The sequence below is a fragment of the Choloepus didactylus genome, chromosome 20 (genome assembly GCF_015220235.1).
Source record: "Choloepus didactylus isolate mChoDid1 chromosome 20, mChoDid1.pri, whole genome shotgun sequence".
In the NCBI taxonomy this organism is placed as follows: Eukaryota; Metazoa; Chordata; class Mammalia; order Pilosa; family Megalonychidae; genus Choloepus; species Choloepus didactylus.
The window spans coordinates 60,154,766-60,173,924 of record NC_051326.1 but is presented as its reverse complement, the minus strand read 5'-3'; the positions used below and the strand labels follow the sequence as shown (position 1 = coordinate 60,173,924).

The window sequence follows — 19,159 nt, the reverse complement described above, 5'->3', positions numbered from 1 at the left end:
AGAAATTAACATGCCATTCAATAAGGTCGTAAATATACACTGAGGACCCAAGCAAAGTTATTCTCCCTCAGAGGATTTGGAAGGCAGGGGCAAGGGGGCGGGGCGGGGAGAGACCAGGGAAGAATTAAAATTAGGCAGGGCTTGAACGGAGCACGCAAGATAAAAAGAATGAAGCACTTAAAGACAGGGGAACCAGTTACTGGACTTTAAAGTGGGGCAGGGGGGGTATAAACCCAGCACGAAAAGCCCAGCAGAAATTGTAGGACCTGGACAGGGTCCCGGGAACGGGAGGATGGCCAGTCCCGCCCCCAGCCAGGTCCCTACTTCCGCCGCACCCACCGCCCCCACGAAGGAAAAAAAAAAAAAAAAAATCCCAAACCGGTAACCTCTACCCGGCCACCTCCCATTGGCTACGCCAACGAGCGAAGCTTACCTGGACCAATGGGCTGCGGCCACGGCTTGGCGAGCTCCTTCCGGCCCGCCCCCGGCCGCGGGCCCGCTCCGCTGCCTCCCAGGCCGGGCCGGGGGCGGGGCCTCGGGGTCGCGGCGCGCAGCAAAGCTGAGGCGGCGGCGGCAGGACGAGGAGGCACCGCGGCTCGGGGCGCTCGGCATGGCTCGCCTGGTGCTCGGTAGGCGCGCGGCCCTGGGCGGCGATGGACCGACTTTGGGGGCCTCCTGGTCTCCGGGGGGATGGCGGCCCGGGGAAGCCGGGCGAGGAGCGGGGGCCCAGCGCGCGCGGGTGCGGCAAGCCCGAGGGGCCTAAGGACGCGCCCTGGGCCGTCCCCGGGGACCCAGGAGCGCGGGGCTGCGCCTCCCGGGCCGGTCCCGAGGGCGGGCGCCTTGCGGGGGCGGCCCAGTCCGCGCGGGAGGGACCTGGGCTTTGTGTCCCGGTGGGGATGGGGGTGCGGGGGTGGCGGCCTCTGACCCCAGGGCCCCGCGCGAGGCTCTCCTGGAGGCAGGTGCGGCCCGGAGCCGGGGCGAGCGCGCCAGGCGTCCCGGGGCGGAAGGGGCCGCGGCCCGGCGGGCCCTGAGCGCGCGTGTCGGGGGCGGAGAGCCCATTGTGCCCCGCACCCCGGGGCGCCGAGGACCCGCCGGGCCGCTTTCCCGAAGCCGGCTGGCAGTTTGAGGCCCGCGGGGCGATGCGGGCGGGCAGGGGCGACTCCCTGGAGAAAGGTTTCCGCGGACGAGGGGCGAGTGCCGGGCGCTGACCTCCTGGTCCAGCGGCGAGCACTTTTCGTGTTTGGTGGGTGCGGGGAATGCAGCGAGGTCAAGGGGCTGCGTTTGAGCCGCGAAGACCCGCTGATGGCTTGCTTCGGTGCCGCCTCTCCGCGGGTGTTTGGAGGCAAACTGAAAGGGGGGTCTGGTTCTGGGCCCGTTCTCCTCCGACTCTGAGTGTGTGCAGGATAGGAGTGGGCTCTGCCCACTCCAGTTTGTTTCTATCACCTGTTTTATGTCGTCTCTACTTGGAAGAGAAGCAGAAATATTAGAATCCGGTCTTGAAGTAAGAAAGGGACACACTGCCTTCCAAAAGCTGGTCTTAAGATGCAGGAGCTCTTTTAAAGAAACTAAATTAAACCCGGACTTTCATGAATCATGGCAATATCGGTTTTAGAGACTACATTGAGGGAGGGGTCCCTCTGTGGCCTTGCTGGGGCCACATCCAGGCACCCTAACAGTCATTGGGCCCACGCTCTTGATCCAGACCGCCTGGGTTTGAATTCTAACGCAGCCCCCACTCCACTCTTCCCACTCCCAGCCCTTATTAACTGTGTTACCTGAGGCAAGTTACCTAACCCTCTGTGCCAATGTTTTTTTCATCAGTAAAATGGGTTTGTAATGGTGCTGTAGGGTTGTTCTGAGGATTAATGAGGTCATACATGTGCGGACGTGCTCGCCAGATAGTGAACAAGTTATAACTGCTGCTATTGCTGTAGAGAGAGTAGGAGAGGGGAATAGATTTTGGGCTCTGTTTAGTTTCCCCTGAGTGAATCCAGACTAGGTTCTTAAAGTATCTGTGATTCTGTTAATTAACTCGTTATTTTAATAAATGAAGTCAGCCTCTGGGTTTCTAGATGAGTGCTTTGGGACCAGATGCACATGCTAGCAGGTGTGGGACAGAGATACTACTGATGTGGATTTATAACATCTTTAAATACTAGGGAGAAGTACCAATGGGAAGCCGCAGATGGCAAAACCATGTGCTCACATAAATTCTAGGCACTCTGATATTCCAATTTCTCATCCATGTGCATTATCAGTGAGGGGAATGGCCAGGTGAATTTTGGAAACAGAACATTATTGGTCAGCATTGACTTGCCTTGTCATCTTAAATGAGCCCAAAGTTTTTGTTTTCTTGAGGCTTTGGGGGAGAGAGGTTTATGCTGTTGGGATTTATACGTCTTTTATTCTTTCTGAGCAGTATGCTTAATCTCATTCTGGCTGGACTAGATTTTATTACCTTTTCAGGAATATAGATCTCAAACCCTTATCATCAAGACAGTTTCATGGTAGCCATTTATAAGGAGGGATGGCTCTTGAGTGCCAGGCGGAGTAAAGACAAGTTAACAAAAATCCGTCACTATTACTAGAAGAAATAGCCCAAAGTCGTTTTCTACTGAATGTCAGTGGTCATAACCTTCTTTCTATGGAAAGAAAAGCACATTCTTGAGGCTAAAAAAAAAGCATGGCCCATCTGTTAGAGGCTCCATCAGAGAAGGGAAAAACCCTAATTCCCTTGCCGCAAGCTACCTAATTTCCCTCCGGGAGATGATAATGCATGCTCCAGTTTATTAAGTAGAAATGTACATTGTGTAGCTGTTTTATGACTTTCTCATTTAACTTGGAGCAAGTCACCCTATGCTTCAATTCTTGCCTGTAAAATGGGCATGGTGATACCAGGTACGGTTCTTAAATGAGTTAATATTATATAAAATACCTAGGACAGTGCCTGGTACCTAGTGTCATGTAAGCATTAGCTACGATTATTATTGTTTTTCCTCAAAAAAAAAATGTAAAGAAGCCACTTTCTGAGGGGTAGTAGGATATATGTAAATGTTAACCGTACCTCCTGATTCCCTCTTGTAAGAATTTCCATTAAGGAAATAGTCATGTTCATTTGGGGGTGGGGGGTGAGCATTGGGCTGTTAATAATAATGAAAAATTGTAAACAATCAAAATATCCATCAGTAGTAGATTGGCAACATTTTGCCATTAAAAATGGCCTGTAATTACTTATATGGAAAGTGTCTGTAACTCATGGAGTGATAAAAACTTACAGAGGGGTATGTGTAGTAAGAGCCCATTTCTATGAATATATTAAAAGTTTTAGATTTCAGTATGTACATAGAGAGCTGACAGTAAGAATAATCGTTTTAACATTTATCAATATAAAAAATATTAGAGAGATTTTACTTTTTTTCTATTCCCTATTCTAATTTCAAGTCTTTGAAATTCAATGTGCATTTTACACTCATGGCACATCTCAAGCTGGGATAGCCGTGTGGCTGCCATGTTGGAAGCACAATTAGAGCAAGTGGCCCCACTTTGGTTACTCCAACCACACTTCTCGTTCTTAGCTCTTGAAATGGAAGAGAAGGTTATTCCGGTTTGCTAAAGCTGCCATTATGCAAAATACCAGAAATAGATTGGCTTTTATAAAGGGAATTTATTAGCTCACATATTTACAGTTGTAAGGCCATAAAAATGTCCAAACTAAGGCATTAACAGGAGGATACCTTCAGTGAAGAAAGGCCGATGGCATCCAGAACACCTTTGTCGGTTGGAAAGGCACATGGCTGGTGTCTGCCAGTCCTTTGCTCCCAGGTTTTGGTTTCAAAATGACTTTCTCCAAAATGTCTCTGGGTTTCTGTCTCTCTTAGCTTCTCTGTCTCAGCTCCTGTGCATCCTTGCTTGTTCATCCAGGGCATTTCTCTCTAACCATCTAAGGGTCCTCTCTTAGCTTCTCTGGGGTAAACTCTGGGCTTCATCTCTTAGCTTAGCATCTCCAAATGTCTTTCTGTCTGCATCTCCAAGCGTCTTTTTTGTGTTGGCTCCTGAGCTCTCTTAAGTACTCCAGTAAATTAATCAAGACGCACCTTTGAATGGGCAGGGTCACACCTCCATGGAAATAATCTAATCAAAAGGTCTCGACTACATTTAGGTGGGTCACATCTCCATGGAAACAACCTGATCGAAAGATCCCACCCATAATAAGTCTTCCCCCATAAGACTGCGTTGAAGAACATAGTCTTTCCTGGGGTACATAACAGTTTCAAATCGATACAGTTATCCTTTTGTTCCAGTTTGCTAATGTTGCCTTTTCGCAAAACACCAGAAGTAGATCAGCTTTTATAAAGGGGGTTTATTTGGTTACAGAGTTACAGTCTTAAGGCCATAAAATGTCCAAGGTAAGTCATTAACAATCAGGAACCTTCACTGGAGGATGGCCAATGGCATCCGGAAAACCTCTGTTAGCTGGGAAGGCACATGGCTGGCGTCTGTTCCAGAGTTCCAGTTTCAAAAATGGCTTTCTCCCGGGACGTTCCTCTCTCAACTACTATGCATTCTTTGGAGTGTCCCTCTTTGATGTAGCAAGCTTGTTCCTTCTGTCTGAGCTTTTATACTGCTCCAGTGAACTAATCAAGGCCCATAATGAATGGGCGGGGCCATGCCTCCATGGAAATTATCTAATCAGAGTTTTCACCTACAGTTGGGTAGGTCACATCTCCATGGAAACACTCAAAGAATTACAATCTAATCAACACTAATATGTCTGCCCACACAAGATTGCATTGAAGATAATGGCGTTTGGGGGGACATAATACATCCAAACCAGCACACCTTTCAAAGGCTGCTCCTTCACTGGCTCTGGGTTCCCTCCCCTCCTCCAGTCCCTGTACTGTAGCCTCTCTTCATGCTCAGGTCACTCCTGCTTGAAAAAGAAACCTTCCTTGTGCTCCGTTCCTCCTCCTCTCTTCAATGGACTGCACGCTGGCTGCTGCTTGTTTTCACTACTACACAACTGCCAGGGTCATTGATGACCATTTTTCATTAAATCCAATAGACAGTTTTCAGTCTTTCGTATGTTTGCTAAGCTACCGAAATGCAATATACCAGAAATGTGTTGGTTTTTACACTGGGAATTTATTAGTTTATAAATTTATAGTTCTGAGGCCGTGCAGATGTCCGAATTCAGGCATCAACAGGACAATACCTTCCCTGAAGAAAGGCCGATGGCATCTGGGGTTCCTCTGTCAGATAGGAAGGCACATGGCTGGAGTCTGCTGGTCCTTCTCTCCCGAGTTTCATTGCTGTCAGCTTCTGGCTTCAGTGGCTTCCTCTCTCAGCTCCTCCAGGGGCTTTTTCTCTGTATGTCATCTCTTGGCTTCTTCTGTGTGTCCTTCATCCACTTATTAAGGACTCCAGCAAGGGGATGAAGACCCACCTTGAATGGGCTGAGTCACATCTCAACTGAAATAGCCTAACCAAGAGGTCCCCACAATAGGTCCGCACCCACAGGAATGGGTTAAAAGAACACGGCGTTTTCTGGGGTGCATAACAGCTTCAAACCACCACACCCACTTTACCTTCCCATAGCATTTGTGACCTTTTTCTGTTCCCTCCTTCATTTAGTTTGTGATACCACTCTTCTAATTTTTCAGTTTTAATTCCCCCAATATTTATGTTGCAGCCAGAGTAGTCTTTCTCGAAAGCAAATCTGAACATAACAACTACATGATAACCCTTTAGTAGCTTCACATCACTCTTAGTAAAGTCCAGTTTTATTTCACATGTTCCTAGAATATTAACCATATCAATTCAAGTGCAATATTCCCTCAAATAATGTAATTGTTTATACATACCCTTGCCATACTGAACCATTTTATCTTGAACACTGAAAAGACAAGGTGGTTTAACATGAAAAGCTTGAGTCAGAAAGCTGGTCTACCACCGACATGTGTGGCCATAGACATGTAGACAGACCACTTGATCTCTTCCTGCCTTTGTGTTCTTATTTGCAAAATGAAGATGATTGCTGCTTTCTAGTTAGTAATGCTATGAGAAATTGAGTGATCTAATGTACTTGAAAGTGATTTGAAAATGGAAAGTGGTATATAAGGTGGAGGTTTTAGCAATAGAACGAGCACATTGGTGTACACTTCTACTAGAAAAAAAATTGACCATTTGGATTATTCAGAAAAGTTCCATTTGAAATCTTCCAAATTCTAGTTATGAAGGGTGCAAATGAAAATCCAGATGGCACATTCACAACCTTAGAACACAGGCCAGTCTCACAATTTACCATATCAAGAGATTAAAAGAAAGGAATTTATATGATCATCTCCATGGACACTGAAAAGGCAGGAATAGATAGGAACTTCTTTAACATGATAAAGTACATCTGTTTCAACCCAAAAGCTAACATCGTGTTAATAGGAAAATATTCCTGTTGAAGTCAAGAACAGGTCAAGAGTATTCCATTATTTAGCATTGTTCTGGAGTTGTTAGACAATGCAATTAGAAAATAGTTCAGAATTTGTTTTCCTATATAATAATTAAAACTGCATTTAAGTTCCCAGGGTAGCCAACAAAAATACACTTGATCCATAAACTGCTGTTAATAATGTGGCGGGCTCTGTACCCTCCCTTTATAATGCTGCTCACACGAAAATTCTTTCCAAGTTCTTCTAAAAACATTGTGAGTGCCTGATAATGTGCCATGCATAGTGTTAGTAGAAATAAAAATATTCATAAAAAACAACCACTGCCCTTGAGAGAGTCCCAGTCTAGAAGAGGAAACAGATCATTATTTTTCCCTTCAAAAAATAGTTATAATAAAGGTAGCGTGCTTATATTGCAACTGAATAACACCAGGAATAAATACTGTGGATCGTCCAAGAATGCCCCTAGATGTAACCTCAGTTTTCAGCATCCTCATCCGTTAAGTGACAATAATAGTACCTACCTCAAAGGTTTGTGATAGATGATGATACAGGTAAAGCATTTAAGGGCGGTGCTTAAATCTCTTTCCCAAGCAGCTCTGGAAATAAGAGTGGGGCTGTCTGTTCAGTTCTTGCTTAGTCCTACTGTATGTACCAGGGGGAGTGAAGCTCCACGGACTCAAGTAACAGCAGGGAGGGGTGGGGACCCTGGGCTTAGGAGGAAGCTGGCCCAGGTGGTTCTTTGTGAAGGGCCGTGGCCTCTAAAGAGGACCCTGTGGTTGCCCAGGGTTTCTTGAAGCCTGAACCCGGCTGCTGATGGTGTGGTTTTTGTTGTTGTTCCAGGTCTGCTGAGCTGTACCTTCTTCCTAGCAGTAAATGGTCTGTATTCCTCTAGCGATGATGTAATTGAATTAACGCCATCAAATTTCAACCGAGAAGTTATTCAAAGTGATAGTTTGTGGCTTGTAGAATTCTATGCTCCATGGTAAGTATTACAAAATAGTTGTAGATTATTTATGTACTTCATAAAATTAGGGAAAACGCTATGTAGAAATGTGGTTTTATTCAGTTAGCTCGTTTATCTGTCTTACTGCTTGTGTACAAGGAGTAGAACAGAGGGAAATGGGTAACTCCAGAAAGTGTCAAGTCTATTATATTAATAGAGATCATGGAGATTGAATCAGTAAAAAATAATGAATGGTAAAAGCAGCTGATTGTTGCAAGGAAAAAGAAAGGGAAAAAGCTTTTAATTTTAAGAAGTTTACTTAAATTGAGCTAAGTAGGATGGGGATACAAGGGAAACTAATTTTATGAAGAAATAATCTTGGACAAAGGAACTAAAAGAACCAGTGATTGATTCCATTCTGTTTCTTGAAGAGGACTGTCTCCTTAAATATGTAATTAGGAAATATTTGGTTTAATTTTCAAATTCTCTTGCCTTACAAGAATAATTCATTGCTGGAAAAAACTTCTGTGAGGTGAAAATAACTACCATTGAAAATAATGCACACTTGTATATAGATAATCAAATTACAGTGATGTGTAATTAAACATTTAAGACAAAAAAAAATAATAATAACATGGACTAGTAAAACAATGGAAATACGGAAAACGTGCATGAGATCACTGATATAAACTAGCAAGTTACAGGTACCCTGTGAGGAGAGCTTAACACCAGCCACCTGTATCTGTAAAAATGGAAGCACATGATCTGAAATCCAGAGTAGTCCCTTTGAATGTGAACTATGTCTTGTAAACTGAAGTAGGGATATGAACTGTTCTTGTAATCAAATTCTCGTAACCTCAATGGGTGTATTTTAGGGTATGCCAGATGCAGGTTCTTCCTTTATTGCTTTAATTTTTTCTTTGGAAGACAGTGAAACTGAGTTTTGCAAAACTCCTCATGGGATATTTTGCTTAATGTTCAGTGTAGCAAAAAGTTTCAAGAGCCAAATGCAGAGACTTATGATTCACACAGGAAAAAAATCCTGTGGTAAAAACCCTCTACTTTAAAGTTTGTGTTGTCATAGTGTCAAAACTGTTCATCTTGATACCTTTACTATTTTTAAAAGTTCCTGTTTGTTTTTGTTTATAATCCAAATGAAAATTTTGTTTGGGTTAGCTCATTTGTATTAGTAGATGTACAAATAGTGATCATACAAACTGTTAGTAAGTCTTGCATGCCTTCATATGCAACTTTTATAGGTTTGACCATTTTTATCATTTATGGTGTGAATAATTTGCCTTGTTTCTAACAGCTAGAATATAAGAAAATGTACCTCATTATAAAATTATACTAGACAGCATAATTGAGAAGGCAGGATCTGGATCAATACTTATCATTGATATCTATTATTATTATTATTGCGTGTTAATAAAGTGGTTAATGTAAAAAATAAAACCCTGGGCCTTATTATTGCTGATTATTATTACTTACTATTACTGTGGTAGAGTTTTACTACATGGTGTTCTAGGTAAGAGAATATCTATCTAGAGCAGGAGCTTTTAACCTCTTTTTTGTGTCTTGGACTTTGACAGCGTGGTGAAGGCTTTGAATCCCTTCTTGGAATAAAGGTTTTATATGCATAAAGTAAAACATGAGATCACAAAGGAAACCTAAAATACTGACATGGTTTTCAAAAATATTAAAATATATCTTGACATGGTATTTACAGTACCTCTATACTAGGACAGCAAATACCGAGCTCCAGCAGCAGGTCTGACAAACATCAAAACATTAATGAGCATAAACAGTGTTTAAAGGTATCTGCAACAACTCTAGTGGCAAGATGAAAATAGCTGTGATTTTAATTTGTGACCAAGTATGGTATGGTTACATTCATAATTGAAGGAACGCCTACATTTCAGTTATGGGTTAGTGAAAACAGATAATTTTTTCCACCCAAGTTCATGGACTTCCTTAATTTTTACCTTCCAATCCGTTGGGGAATCGGGGTTTGTGGGCTCCGGGTGAAGAACTCCTGGGTGAGCAGATATGCTGTATTTGTGTTTATGTGGTATTTTGACCTATCTGCACGTTGCCCAACATTCAGATTGAGGGGTATATACTCTGATAGTCTCTGATTGTAGTCCTTTTATAGAATAAACTGAAAATAAAGAGGTACAAAGCCCTCTAAAAATTTGACTCCTGTATTTCTAAGTGTCTCATCTAAGTAATAGAACATACTGTATATAACGTAGAAGCAGCATTTTAGGATATTTTCCCGAAATATCCTGACTGTTAAAATATTGGAATTGAGCTTGGGCCCATGGATGGTAATAGTACAGAGTGGGTAAGAATGTGGGGTCTGGAATCAGAGAAACCTGTCAGCTCTCACTGGATGGTCATGTGGCATTGGGTAAGTTTCTTAACTCGCAGCCTCTGTTTCATTGTCTGTAAAATGAAAATAACAGCATCTACGTTTAGGTAGATGTGGATAAATTATGGTATATTCGTACAATGGATATTACACAACAATGGAGATGAATATATAGCTACCAACAACCTCAATGAATCTTAGAAACTTTACAAGTTTGTGTGTGTGTGTAATGTTTTAAAGTGCTTTTCTGTGAAGTTGTATATCACAATTTTAAGAAAAATTCTAATACCTTAAAGATTAAGGTGGTTCTGTTTCTCTCATTTTTTATCACCATCTTATGGTAGCATATGCTTTCAACTTACTAGGGGAAGGAGACGTAGGCTCTGAATACAGATGCCTCTTCTATGAAGTGAAGCGGTCATACTAACCCAGGGATTATCACTCGTAGATGTCATTAAAGTGCAGATTCCTAAGACCCCTTCTCTGGGACCTCTGGTGTTGTGGACTCCAAGAATCTGCCTTTTGTCTAGCCTCACAACCTGGACCACACCTTGGGGCACACTGGGCCAGCCAAACTCCGTAGGGCCTGTTCGTAGAGTTATGAATGATAGATGTTATTTACGCTCTTTAGATGACAGTGTAATTGAGCAGTCATTTGGAAGCGTTACAATGATATGAAAAATGATTGTTATGAGTCATAGGGTGATGAGTTTCTTCTTGCTTGTATTTCTGCAAGCGTCCATCCCAGTTCATCTCACGTAATACATCAGTGGTTGCTTCTGAATTCGGGAAAGGCTTTAACTATTGTCTTATTTGTGTTTTTGTCCCCCAAAAGGTGTGGCCACTGCCAAAGATTAACACCAGAGTGGAAGAAAGTAGCAACTGCATTCAAAGTAAGTTTCTAAGATGTGGAAATTTACCTGTGTATTTGTAAATAATTATATAAACGGTTTTATGTACAATAGGAAGTTAATTTGCTTATTGCTGCTCAGAACCTTGTTCAGATGCTAAAGTCATACAGGAAGCAAGGGAATAATACCTGTTTTGATTTTTATGTTGTCTGTTTTTGTTAATTATGTTTTTCAAGTGTATGACACAATTACTCTTAGTTTTACTAATTTTTGCATTTCACCCATCATTCCATTTTAAGATTCTCTTTTTATGATTTCCCAGGCTAAAACCCTTATCAGCCCGGCAACTTAACCCTATCCTTTAGCATCTTGTCTCCGAGTCTACGTGAATCAGGTGGTGGGATCTGCTGTAGTTGAATGAGGAGCAGCTAATTTTTCTCTTTCCACAGGGTGTTGTAAAAGTCGGTGCAGTTGATGCAGATAAACATCAGTCCCTAGGAGGGCAGTATGGTGTTCAGGGATTTCCTACCATCAAGATTTTTGGATCCAACAAAAACAGACCAGAAGACTATCAAGGTAAGGGCTGTTCTCAACTCCTGCATTCCCCTGGTTGGAATTTTAATTCAAGTAGCTAAGTGAAAAAGAGGGGGGAACCTAAGAGCATAACTTGTTAGCCCTGCTGCCTGCAAGCTTCTCTTTGTGCCTAAATTCCTTATCTGTAAAATGGTATCGTGTGATTCCTACCCCCTCCAAGTATTTTATTGTTCTGAGCTCTCTTGCCTTTACTGTAGAAGGGACTAGCACATCAACAAAGAAAAAAGAAGGAACTCTGATTTGAAAGTCAATTTAAACTGGTGATTGAGATTGCTATAGAACATTTTGCCCTTGGATCATTATGCCTTGTAAACACATAGCACTTGAATGTTAAAGCTGTTCCTCTCCTGAACTATTAATAATAAATTGGTACCACAAATTCTCCCTGTTGTGTATAGGTAAGTAAATTGTGAATATCTCCTATGAGTTACTGAAATAACTAAAAATAGAATTCTGGCTCCAGGCTCCCAAGACTAAGTGTTGCTTCAGTCAGACTGTTCTTTTAAAGAAGAGTTCTTTATTTAATTTAAGGGATCTTGAACAGAACATGGCTATTGGAGATAATTAGCATTGCTAGTTTGGGCCAGATCCGTGGTCCTAATAAAAGTATTGGACATAATGTATTGGCTAATTTAATAGTCTTTTAAAAGATTTTGTTCCATGGGACCCATAAGTGGCTGAAAGAGTCTATCATGTTTTTGCCTTGAAAAGTACAGTTTGGGTGGGTAGAGAATCTGCATCACGGACAAAGAGTTACTGTATAATCTGTACTTAGTGTCTTGCATTGTATCCAGCTGATAGAGAAAAAAACATTCTCAGAACCAAAAAAGAAAAAAAACCCAAGGGAGTGCAAAGTCTATGGAGTGTGAACTTTGAAGATAGCCCAGCCTGGGTTTAACTGCTAAGCTTTACCACACTCTATCTTCGTAACTAAAAAAAAAATAATCTCTCTGAACCTGTTTTTTCACGTCCTCATTTTACAGGTGAGAAACGGATTCAGAGAGAAATATTACACATTAGGTATGTGACAAATGCTTGGTAATTGTAGACTCCCCAACTTTAAATTTCTGCGAAATGATCAATTTCATTTTTCTGAGTAAACATCTTTTCTGCTTTGGAATAGTAGTTTGTTGGCATTTTGCTAACTTTTAAAAATCAAATGATCAGCATTTGGCCTGCTGCCTGTTTTTATAAATAAGGTTTTTTGGAATACGGCCATGCCTGCTTGTTACCTGTGGTTGTCGTCGTGTACAGGAGCAGAATTGAACAGTTTGAATAGACAGTTTAGCCATGAGGCTGAAAATATTTACTAATATGATCCTTTATGGAAAGAGTTGGCTGATCCCTTCTCTAGAGTGAGAAAATCCTATCTTTTTTCCTTAGTATATTTCTTGTTTGGGTATACATCCACATAAAAATTGGGGGATGGGGCACTGATTCAGAAGGTCCTGAAGAAGGGGCTAATGTGGGTAAGGAGCAGAAGGTTGTCTGTTGCAGTCTTGCCCTGCTGTGCTGTGGAAGTGATGTGTGTAATAATCTTTCATTGCCTCCCTGGTTGATCCCGTCTGAACATAGTCTGAGTGCTGCAGTACTATGTGTTTTTATAATGTCAGTTCTGAAGTATTCTCAAAAGTTTTTATTTTTTTCTGGGCAGTTTGACTAGAAAACTTTAGAAAAGAAAGATGAAGCTTTCTAACGAGGTCCTATTCGAGTTCTGCATTTGAATTCTGAAGAGTGCCTCTTGATAAAAGTTATGGGTTGAATTGTGTCCCCCAAAGGACAGGTTCAGGTCCTCACCCCTGGTCTCATGACAGTTGGACCTGTTTGGAAAATGGGGTCTTTGAAGGTGCAACAGGCCAAGATGAGGCCAAACTGGATTTAGGGTGTTCCCTAATCTGTTAATGCCTGGCATTTCTTAAAAAAGGAGAGAGAGATTTGAGCAAAGGGACATAAAGACACAAGAGAGAAGACCACGTGAAAAGATTAGGGGGGGAAGCATCTAGAAATCAAGGAACACCAGGGATTGCCAGCAACACCAGAAGCTAGGAAGAGGCAGGGAAAAAGTTTCCCATATGGGTTGCTGAGGGAGCTCGGCCCTGCTGCCACCTTCATTTCAGACTTCCAGCCTCCAGAACTGAGACAGTACATTTCTGTTGTTTTAATTTGTTACAGCAGTGCTAGGAAACTAAGACAGTCTGTATTATCCCTTACACATTTGTGTCAGTTAATCTCGCCAACTTTTTCTTGAGCATGTAGTTTTTGGTAAACTTCCAAAGGCTGTTGCCATCTTGTCTCATCGAATTTTAAAACAGGATTTGTTACCTCCTACATCATGATTAAGTTCAGCTACAGAAACTAAAAGCCCAAAATAACAGCGTTTTAAACGAGGTTGAAGTTGATTTCTCTCTCCCTTTCGGCAAGTGTTGAGCCAGAGCTGGCACGAGGGACCCAGACGCTTACCTTGTTGCACAGGCGTGTGGGCCTTCCGTTTCCAGGGTCATCTCGTGGTCAGGATGGACGCCGGAGCTACAGCCATTGTGTCCTATTTTAGCCACTGAGAAGAGAGAAGTGAAGGAGGATGCTTCTCCAAAGTTGCTTTCACCCTTCTGCTTACATCCCCTTATTCAGAACTTAGTCACGTGTTCACTGTTGGGTGCAAAGAAGGCTGGGAAATGTAGAATTTATTCTGATGATCTTGGGTCCAGCTAAAGGGAAGTTGTCTTGCTTTGGAAGGAGCAGGAAGCAGCTTAAGGAAGGACGGCAAGCAGTGCCTGCTCCATCGCTTTGTGGATGGAGCTTTAGGTGCTTGGCCATGCATACCTTGTATAACGTGTCCAGAGATTTCATTATTGTGCTCTTCCGTGCTTTGTTTTCTCTTATTTGCCTAGTCCATAAGGAAGGACTTCACTTACTCTCCCTTGAATATTTTACGACTAATAAATCCTACAGTATGTCTGTTTGATTTTTTTTTCTCCATGTCTTTCTCAAGACTTCCTCTTTTTTTGTTGGTGTCTGCCATTCATCTTCTGTTTGAAGATGAATAGTTGTTTTGTTTTTTGTTTTTTTCCATTTTTTTTTTATTGTGCTACCATCATAGCCTTTTTTTTTTTTTTTTTTTTTTCTATTTTTATTGAGATTTTTCAGATACCATACAATTATCCAAAGATCCGAAGTGTACAATCACTTGCCCCTGGGTACCCTCATACAGCTGTGCATCCATCACACTTAATTTTTGTTCAATTTTTAGAAACTTTTCATTACTCCAGACAAGAAATAAAGTGAAAGATGAAAAAAGAAAAAAAGAAAAGGAAACTCTAAACCTCCCCTATCCCTAACCAACCCCCCTCAATTGTTGACTCCTAGTATTGATATAGTACGTTTGTTACTGTTTATGAAAAAATGTTGAAATACTACTAACTGTAGTATATAGTTTGTAATAGGTATATAGTTCTTCCCTATATGCCCCTCTGTTATTAACTTCTAATTGTATTGTCGTACATTTGTTCTGGTTCATGAAGTGATTTCTAGTATTTGTACAGTTGATCATGGACATTGCCCACCATAGGATTCAGTTTTATACATTTCCATCTTTTGACCTCCAACTTTCCTTCTGGTGACACACATGACTCTGAGCTTCCCCTTTCCACCTCATTCACACACCATTCGGCGCTGTTAGTTATTCTCACATCTTGCTACCAACACCCCTGTTCATTTCCAAACATTTAAGTTCATCCTAATTGAACATTCTGCTCATACTAAGCAAGAGCATCTACATTTCTTCCACAAGGCAGGAGGGAGAGTCAAAGAAGGTAGAGAGGCAAAAGAAAGAGGAAACAAAAAAAATGACAGCTAGGAAGCAGCAAAAGGAAAAATAATCTTAAAGTAGAATAAAGAATCAGACAGTACCACCAATGTCAAGTGTCTAACATGCCTCCCCTATCCCCCCTCTTATCTGCATTCACCTTGGTATATCACCTTTGTTACATTAAAGGAAGCATAATACAGTGATTCTCTTAGTTACAGTCTCTAGTTTATGCTGATTGCATCCCTCCCCCAATGCCTCCCCATTTTTAACACCTTGCAAGGTTGACATTTGCTTGCTCTCCCTCGTAAAAGAACATATTTGTACATTTTATCACAATTGTTGAATACTCTAGATTTCACCAAGTTACACAGTCCCAGTCTCTATCTTTCCTCCTTTCTTGTGGTGTCTCACATGCTCCCCATCTTTCTCTCTCAACCGTATTCATAGTTACCTTTGTTCAGTGTACTTACATTGTTGTGCTACCATCTCCCAAACTTGTGTTCCAAACCACACACTTCTGTCTTCTATCACCCTGTAGTGCTCCCTTTAGTATTTCCTGTAAGGCAGGTGTCTTGTTCACAAAGTCTCTCATTGTCTGTCAGAAAATATTTTGAGCTCTCCCTCATATTTGAAGGACAGCTTTGCTGGATACAGGATTCTTGGTTGGTGGTTTTTCTCTTTCAGTATCTTAAATATATCACACCACTTCCTTCTTGCCTCCATGGTTTCTGCTGAGAGATCCGCACATAGTCTTATTAAGCTTCCTTTGTATGTAATGGATTGCTTTTCTCTTGCTGCTTTCAGGATTCTCTCTTTGTCTTTGACATTTGATAATCTGATTATTAAGTGTCTTGGCGTAGGCCTATTCAAATCTCTTCTGTTTGGAGTACGCTGCGCTTCTTGGATCTGTAATTTTATGTCTTTCATAAGAGATGGGAAATTTTCATTAATTATTTCCTCTATTATTGCTTCTGCCCCCTTTCCCTTCTCTTCTCCTTCTGGGACATGAATGATACGTACATTATTGTACTTTGTTTCATCCTTGAGTTCCTGGAGACGTTGCTCATATTTTTTCATTTTCTCCATCTGCTCCTTTGCGTGTAGGCTTTCAGGTGTTTTGTTCTCTAGTTCCTGAGTGTTTTCTTCTGCCTGTTGAGATCTGCTGTTGTATGTTTCCATTGTGTCTTTCATCTCTTGTGTTGTGCCTTTCATTTCCATAGATTCTACTAGTAGGTTTTTTGAACTTTTGATTTCTGCCGTATACATGTCCAGTGCTTCCTTTACAGCCTCTATCTCTTTTGCAATATCTTCTCTAACCTTTTTGAATTGATTTAGCATTAGTAGTTTAAATTCCTGTATCTCAGTTGAAGTGTACGTTTGTTCCTTTGACTGGGCCATAACTTTGTTTTTCTTAGTGTAGGTTGTAATTTTCTGTTGTCTCTAGGCATGGTTTCCTTGGTTATCCAAATCAGGTTTTCTCAGACCAGAACAGGCTCAGGTCCCAGAGGGAAGAAATGTTCAGTAGCTGGTTTCCCTGCAGGTGTGTCTTAGAAGATTGCTCCACCCTTTGATTCCTCGGGTCACTGTGCTTTTCTGCCCAGCAGGTGACGCCTGTTAGCCTATAATTCTTGACTGGTGTGAGGAGGTATGGCCATGTTCCCCCAGGCTCTGGGGTCTGGTTCTGAATGGAAAGGGCCCCACCCCTTTCCTCCTAGAGAAGACAGACCCCTCAGGTGGAGATCATTAGCGTTTCAATGGTCTCGCTCTCTGCTTGTGCTGTCTCCACCCTTCCCAGAGTCACAGACCTGGAAACTGAAAATGACTGGGGCTTTCTCCACTGAGCCAAAAAAGAAACAGATAGTCCCCTTCAGACCCAGTCCAAGGCAACCCTCCGGCTCTCCCAGGTGAGTCATCACCCAAAGCCTCAGTCTGTTTTTTGGGGCTGCGTACCTGTAGTGAGCAGTTCACACTCGCTACTTAAAACCCCAGTTGGAGCTCAGCTGAGCTGTATTCACTTGCTGGGAGAGAGCTTCTCTGTGGCACCACGCGGCTCCGCAGCTCGGGCTATGGGGGAGGGGGTCTCCCGACCTGGTTCCTCAGGTTTTACTTACAGATTTTATGCTGTGTTCTCGGGCATTCCTCCCAATGCAGGTTGGTGTATGATAAATGGATGGTCTCATTTGTCCCCCTGCAGTTATTCTGGATTATTTACTAGTTGTTTCTGGTTTTTTGTAGTTGTTCCAGGGGGACTACTTAGCTTCCACTTCTCTCTATGCCGCCATCTTGCCCGACTCAGATGAATAGTTTTTTAATTAGAATTCAGTATTTTTTTCTTCTAGGTGAATAGTTTGATAAACTTAGTGGAAAATTTTGAAGTTTTTTGTGAATATTTTTGAGTAGAATATTTCCTTTTGCCCTGGTTTTTAGGGCAGTAGATTGTCATTGAAAGGTTTTTTAATTGAGTTGCTTAGAAGATTTGATTATTTTAAAAGTACAGCTGGGAAATTCTTGCAATGGTGCAAATCTTTAACAGCAGAACTGAAAAAGACTCTAAATTTAGAATCTTGAAGGTAATTCTTAATCATTCAGGCAATCCACAGATACTTGAGTGCTTGAAATGTGGGTAGTGGCCCTGGGAAGGCAAAAATGAATGACTGGCTGATTCAGCAGAAATGAATCTTGTTAAAAGGAATTGGATCACTCAGATTCTTTGGGAGGGCTGGAGAACCTGGATCAAGAATCAAAACAGTATTTTAGGACTGTCTGGATGACATCACCAGTGCCACTCCGGCTCTCCAGCGAGCACTGCACGAGACTGCAGCTTCTGTGGGAAGGCGGGCCCTGCACAGAGCCTCCTTCCCAGGTTGCCTGTTTCTGGGTCAGTGTCTGGCACAGTATGTGAGAATGAGAAGCCTAGGTCGGGTCACACACATCCTACCTAGGTGCACGGATGCAGGGAATTTATTTTACGGAAAAGAAGTATTTGAGATATTCAAGGAAATCTCAAGTATCACAAGAGTGTTCAGAACAATTGGCATCCAGAAAACATGATCGATTGTTCGGTACAAATGAGGGGCTTATTTTTCTATTGTAACATATATGTAACAAAATTTGCCATTTTAACCATTTTAAAGTATACGATTCAGTATGATTATGTGCATGTACAATGTGCTGTCATCACTACCATGCATTACCAAAGCTTTTTCATTACCCCAAACAACTACCCATTAAGCATTAACTCCTCATTCTTCCTACCCCTAGACCCTGTTAACTGGAGTCCACTTTCTGTCTACAAATTTGCTTATTTTAGATAGTTCATATAACTGGAGTCATACAATATTTGTCCTTTTGTATCTGGCTTATTTCACTTGACACAGTATCTTCACAGTTCATCCGTGTTTTGCCGTGTATCAGAACTTCATTCCTTTTTACGACAGTAATATTCCATTATATGAATATACCAAGTTTTGTTTATCCATTGAACATTTGGTTTGCATTGTGAGTAATGCTGCTATTCACATTGATAAACAAGTATCTGTTTGAGTCCCTACTTTCATTTTTGGAATGTACTGTACCTAGAAGTAGAATTGCCAGGTCACTTTTGAAGAACCATGAAACTCTTTTCCACAGCAGCTGCATGGGGCTTAATTTTTAATTTATAGTGAGGATGGGGAAACAGGCAGGCTCTTGGTTGCTAATGTAAATTATTAGTACAATGTCTGCAGGGCACTTTTGTGATGTCGATTGAAAGCTGTTGAAATTAAAAGGGCACATATCCTTTGTCTTAGTTCTCTTCATGTCTAGTAGGAATATTTTAGATAGACTTCTGGCTGGCAAAGAGACGCACATTCAAGGATCTTCATTGCAATCACGCTAGTAATACAAATATTGGAAACAATACAGTCATTTAGGGGCCTGTTTGAATAAATTATGATGTATTCATGTGGTAGAATACCATGTAACCAGTTTTCTTTGTTTTTTTAATGAGGCAGTTTTATATGTAGTACATGGAGACCTCTAAGGTAGATTCTTTGGGGAATATAGGAAGGGAGCAGAGAGGTGTGTATAGCATTTTATCATTTGTGCAAAAAGAAAATAAAATACACCACACATATGTGTAGCTGAAAGAGTACGTGAAAAGATGGATTT

The 19,159-nt window shown here is 41.7% G+C and overlaps 1 protein-coding gene across 1 annotated transcript in view; it reads left to right on the top strand.

Moving 5' to 3' along the window:
- The first annotated feature begins 497 nt into the window (after positions 1 to 497).
- The window catches only part of PDIA6 (protein disulfide isomerase family A member 6), a 40,397-nt gene continuing 21,735 nt past the window's right edge, over positions 498 to 19,159 (top strand). The window contains exons 1-4 of the mRNA XM_037812579.1: positions 498 to 629; positions 7,284 to 7,425; positions 10,596 to 10,653; positions 11,061 to 11,187. Of these exons, the coding sequence (XP_037668507.1) occupies positions 611 to 629; positions 7,284 to 7,425; positions 10,596 to 10,653; positions 11,061 to 11,187 (346 nt within the window). The 5' untranslated portion in view covers positions 498 to 610. The remainder of the gene's footprint in view (positions 630 to 7,283; positions 7,426 to 10,595; positions 10,654 to 11,060; positions 11,188 to 19,159) is intronic.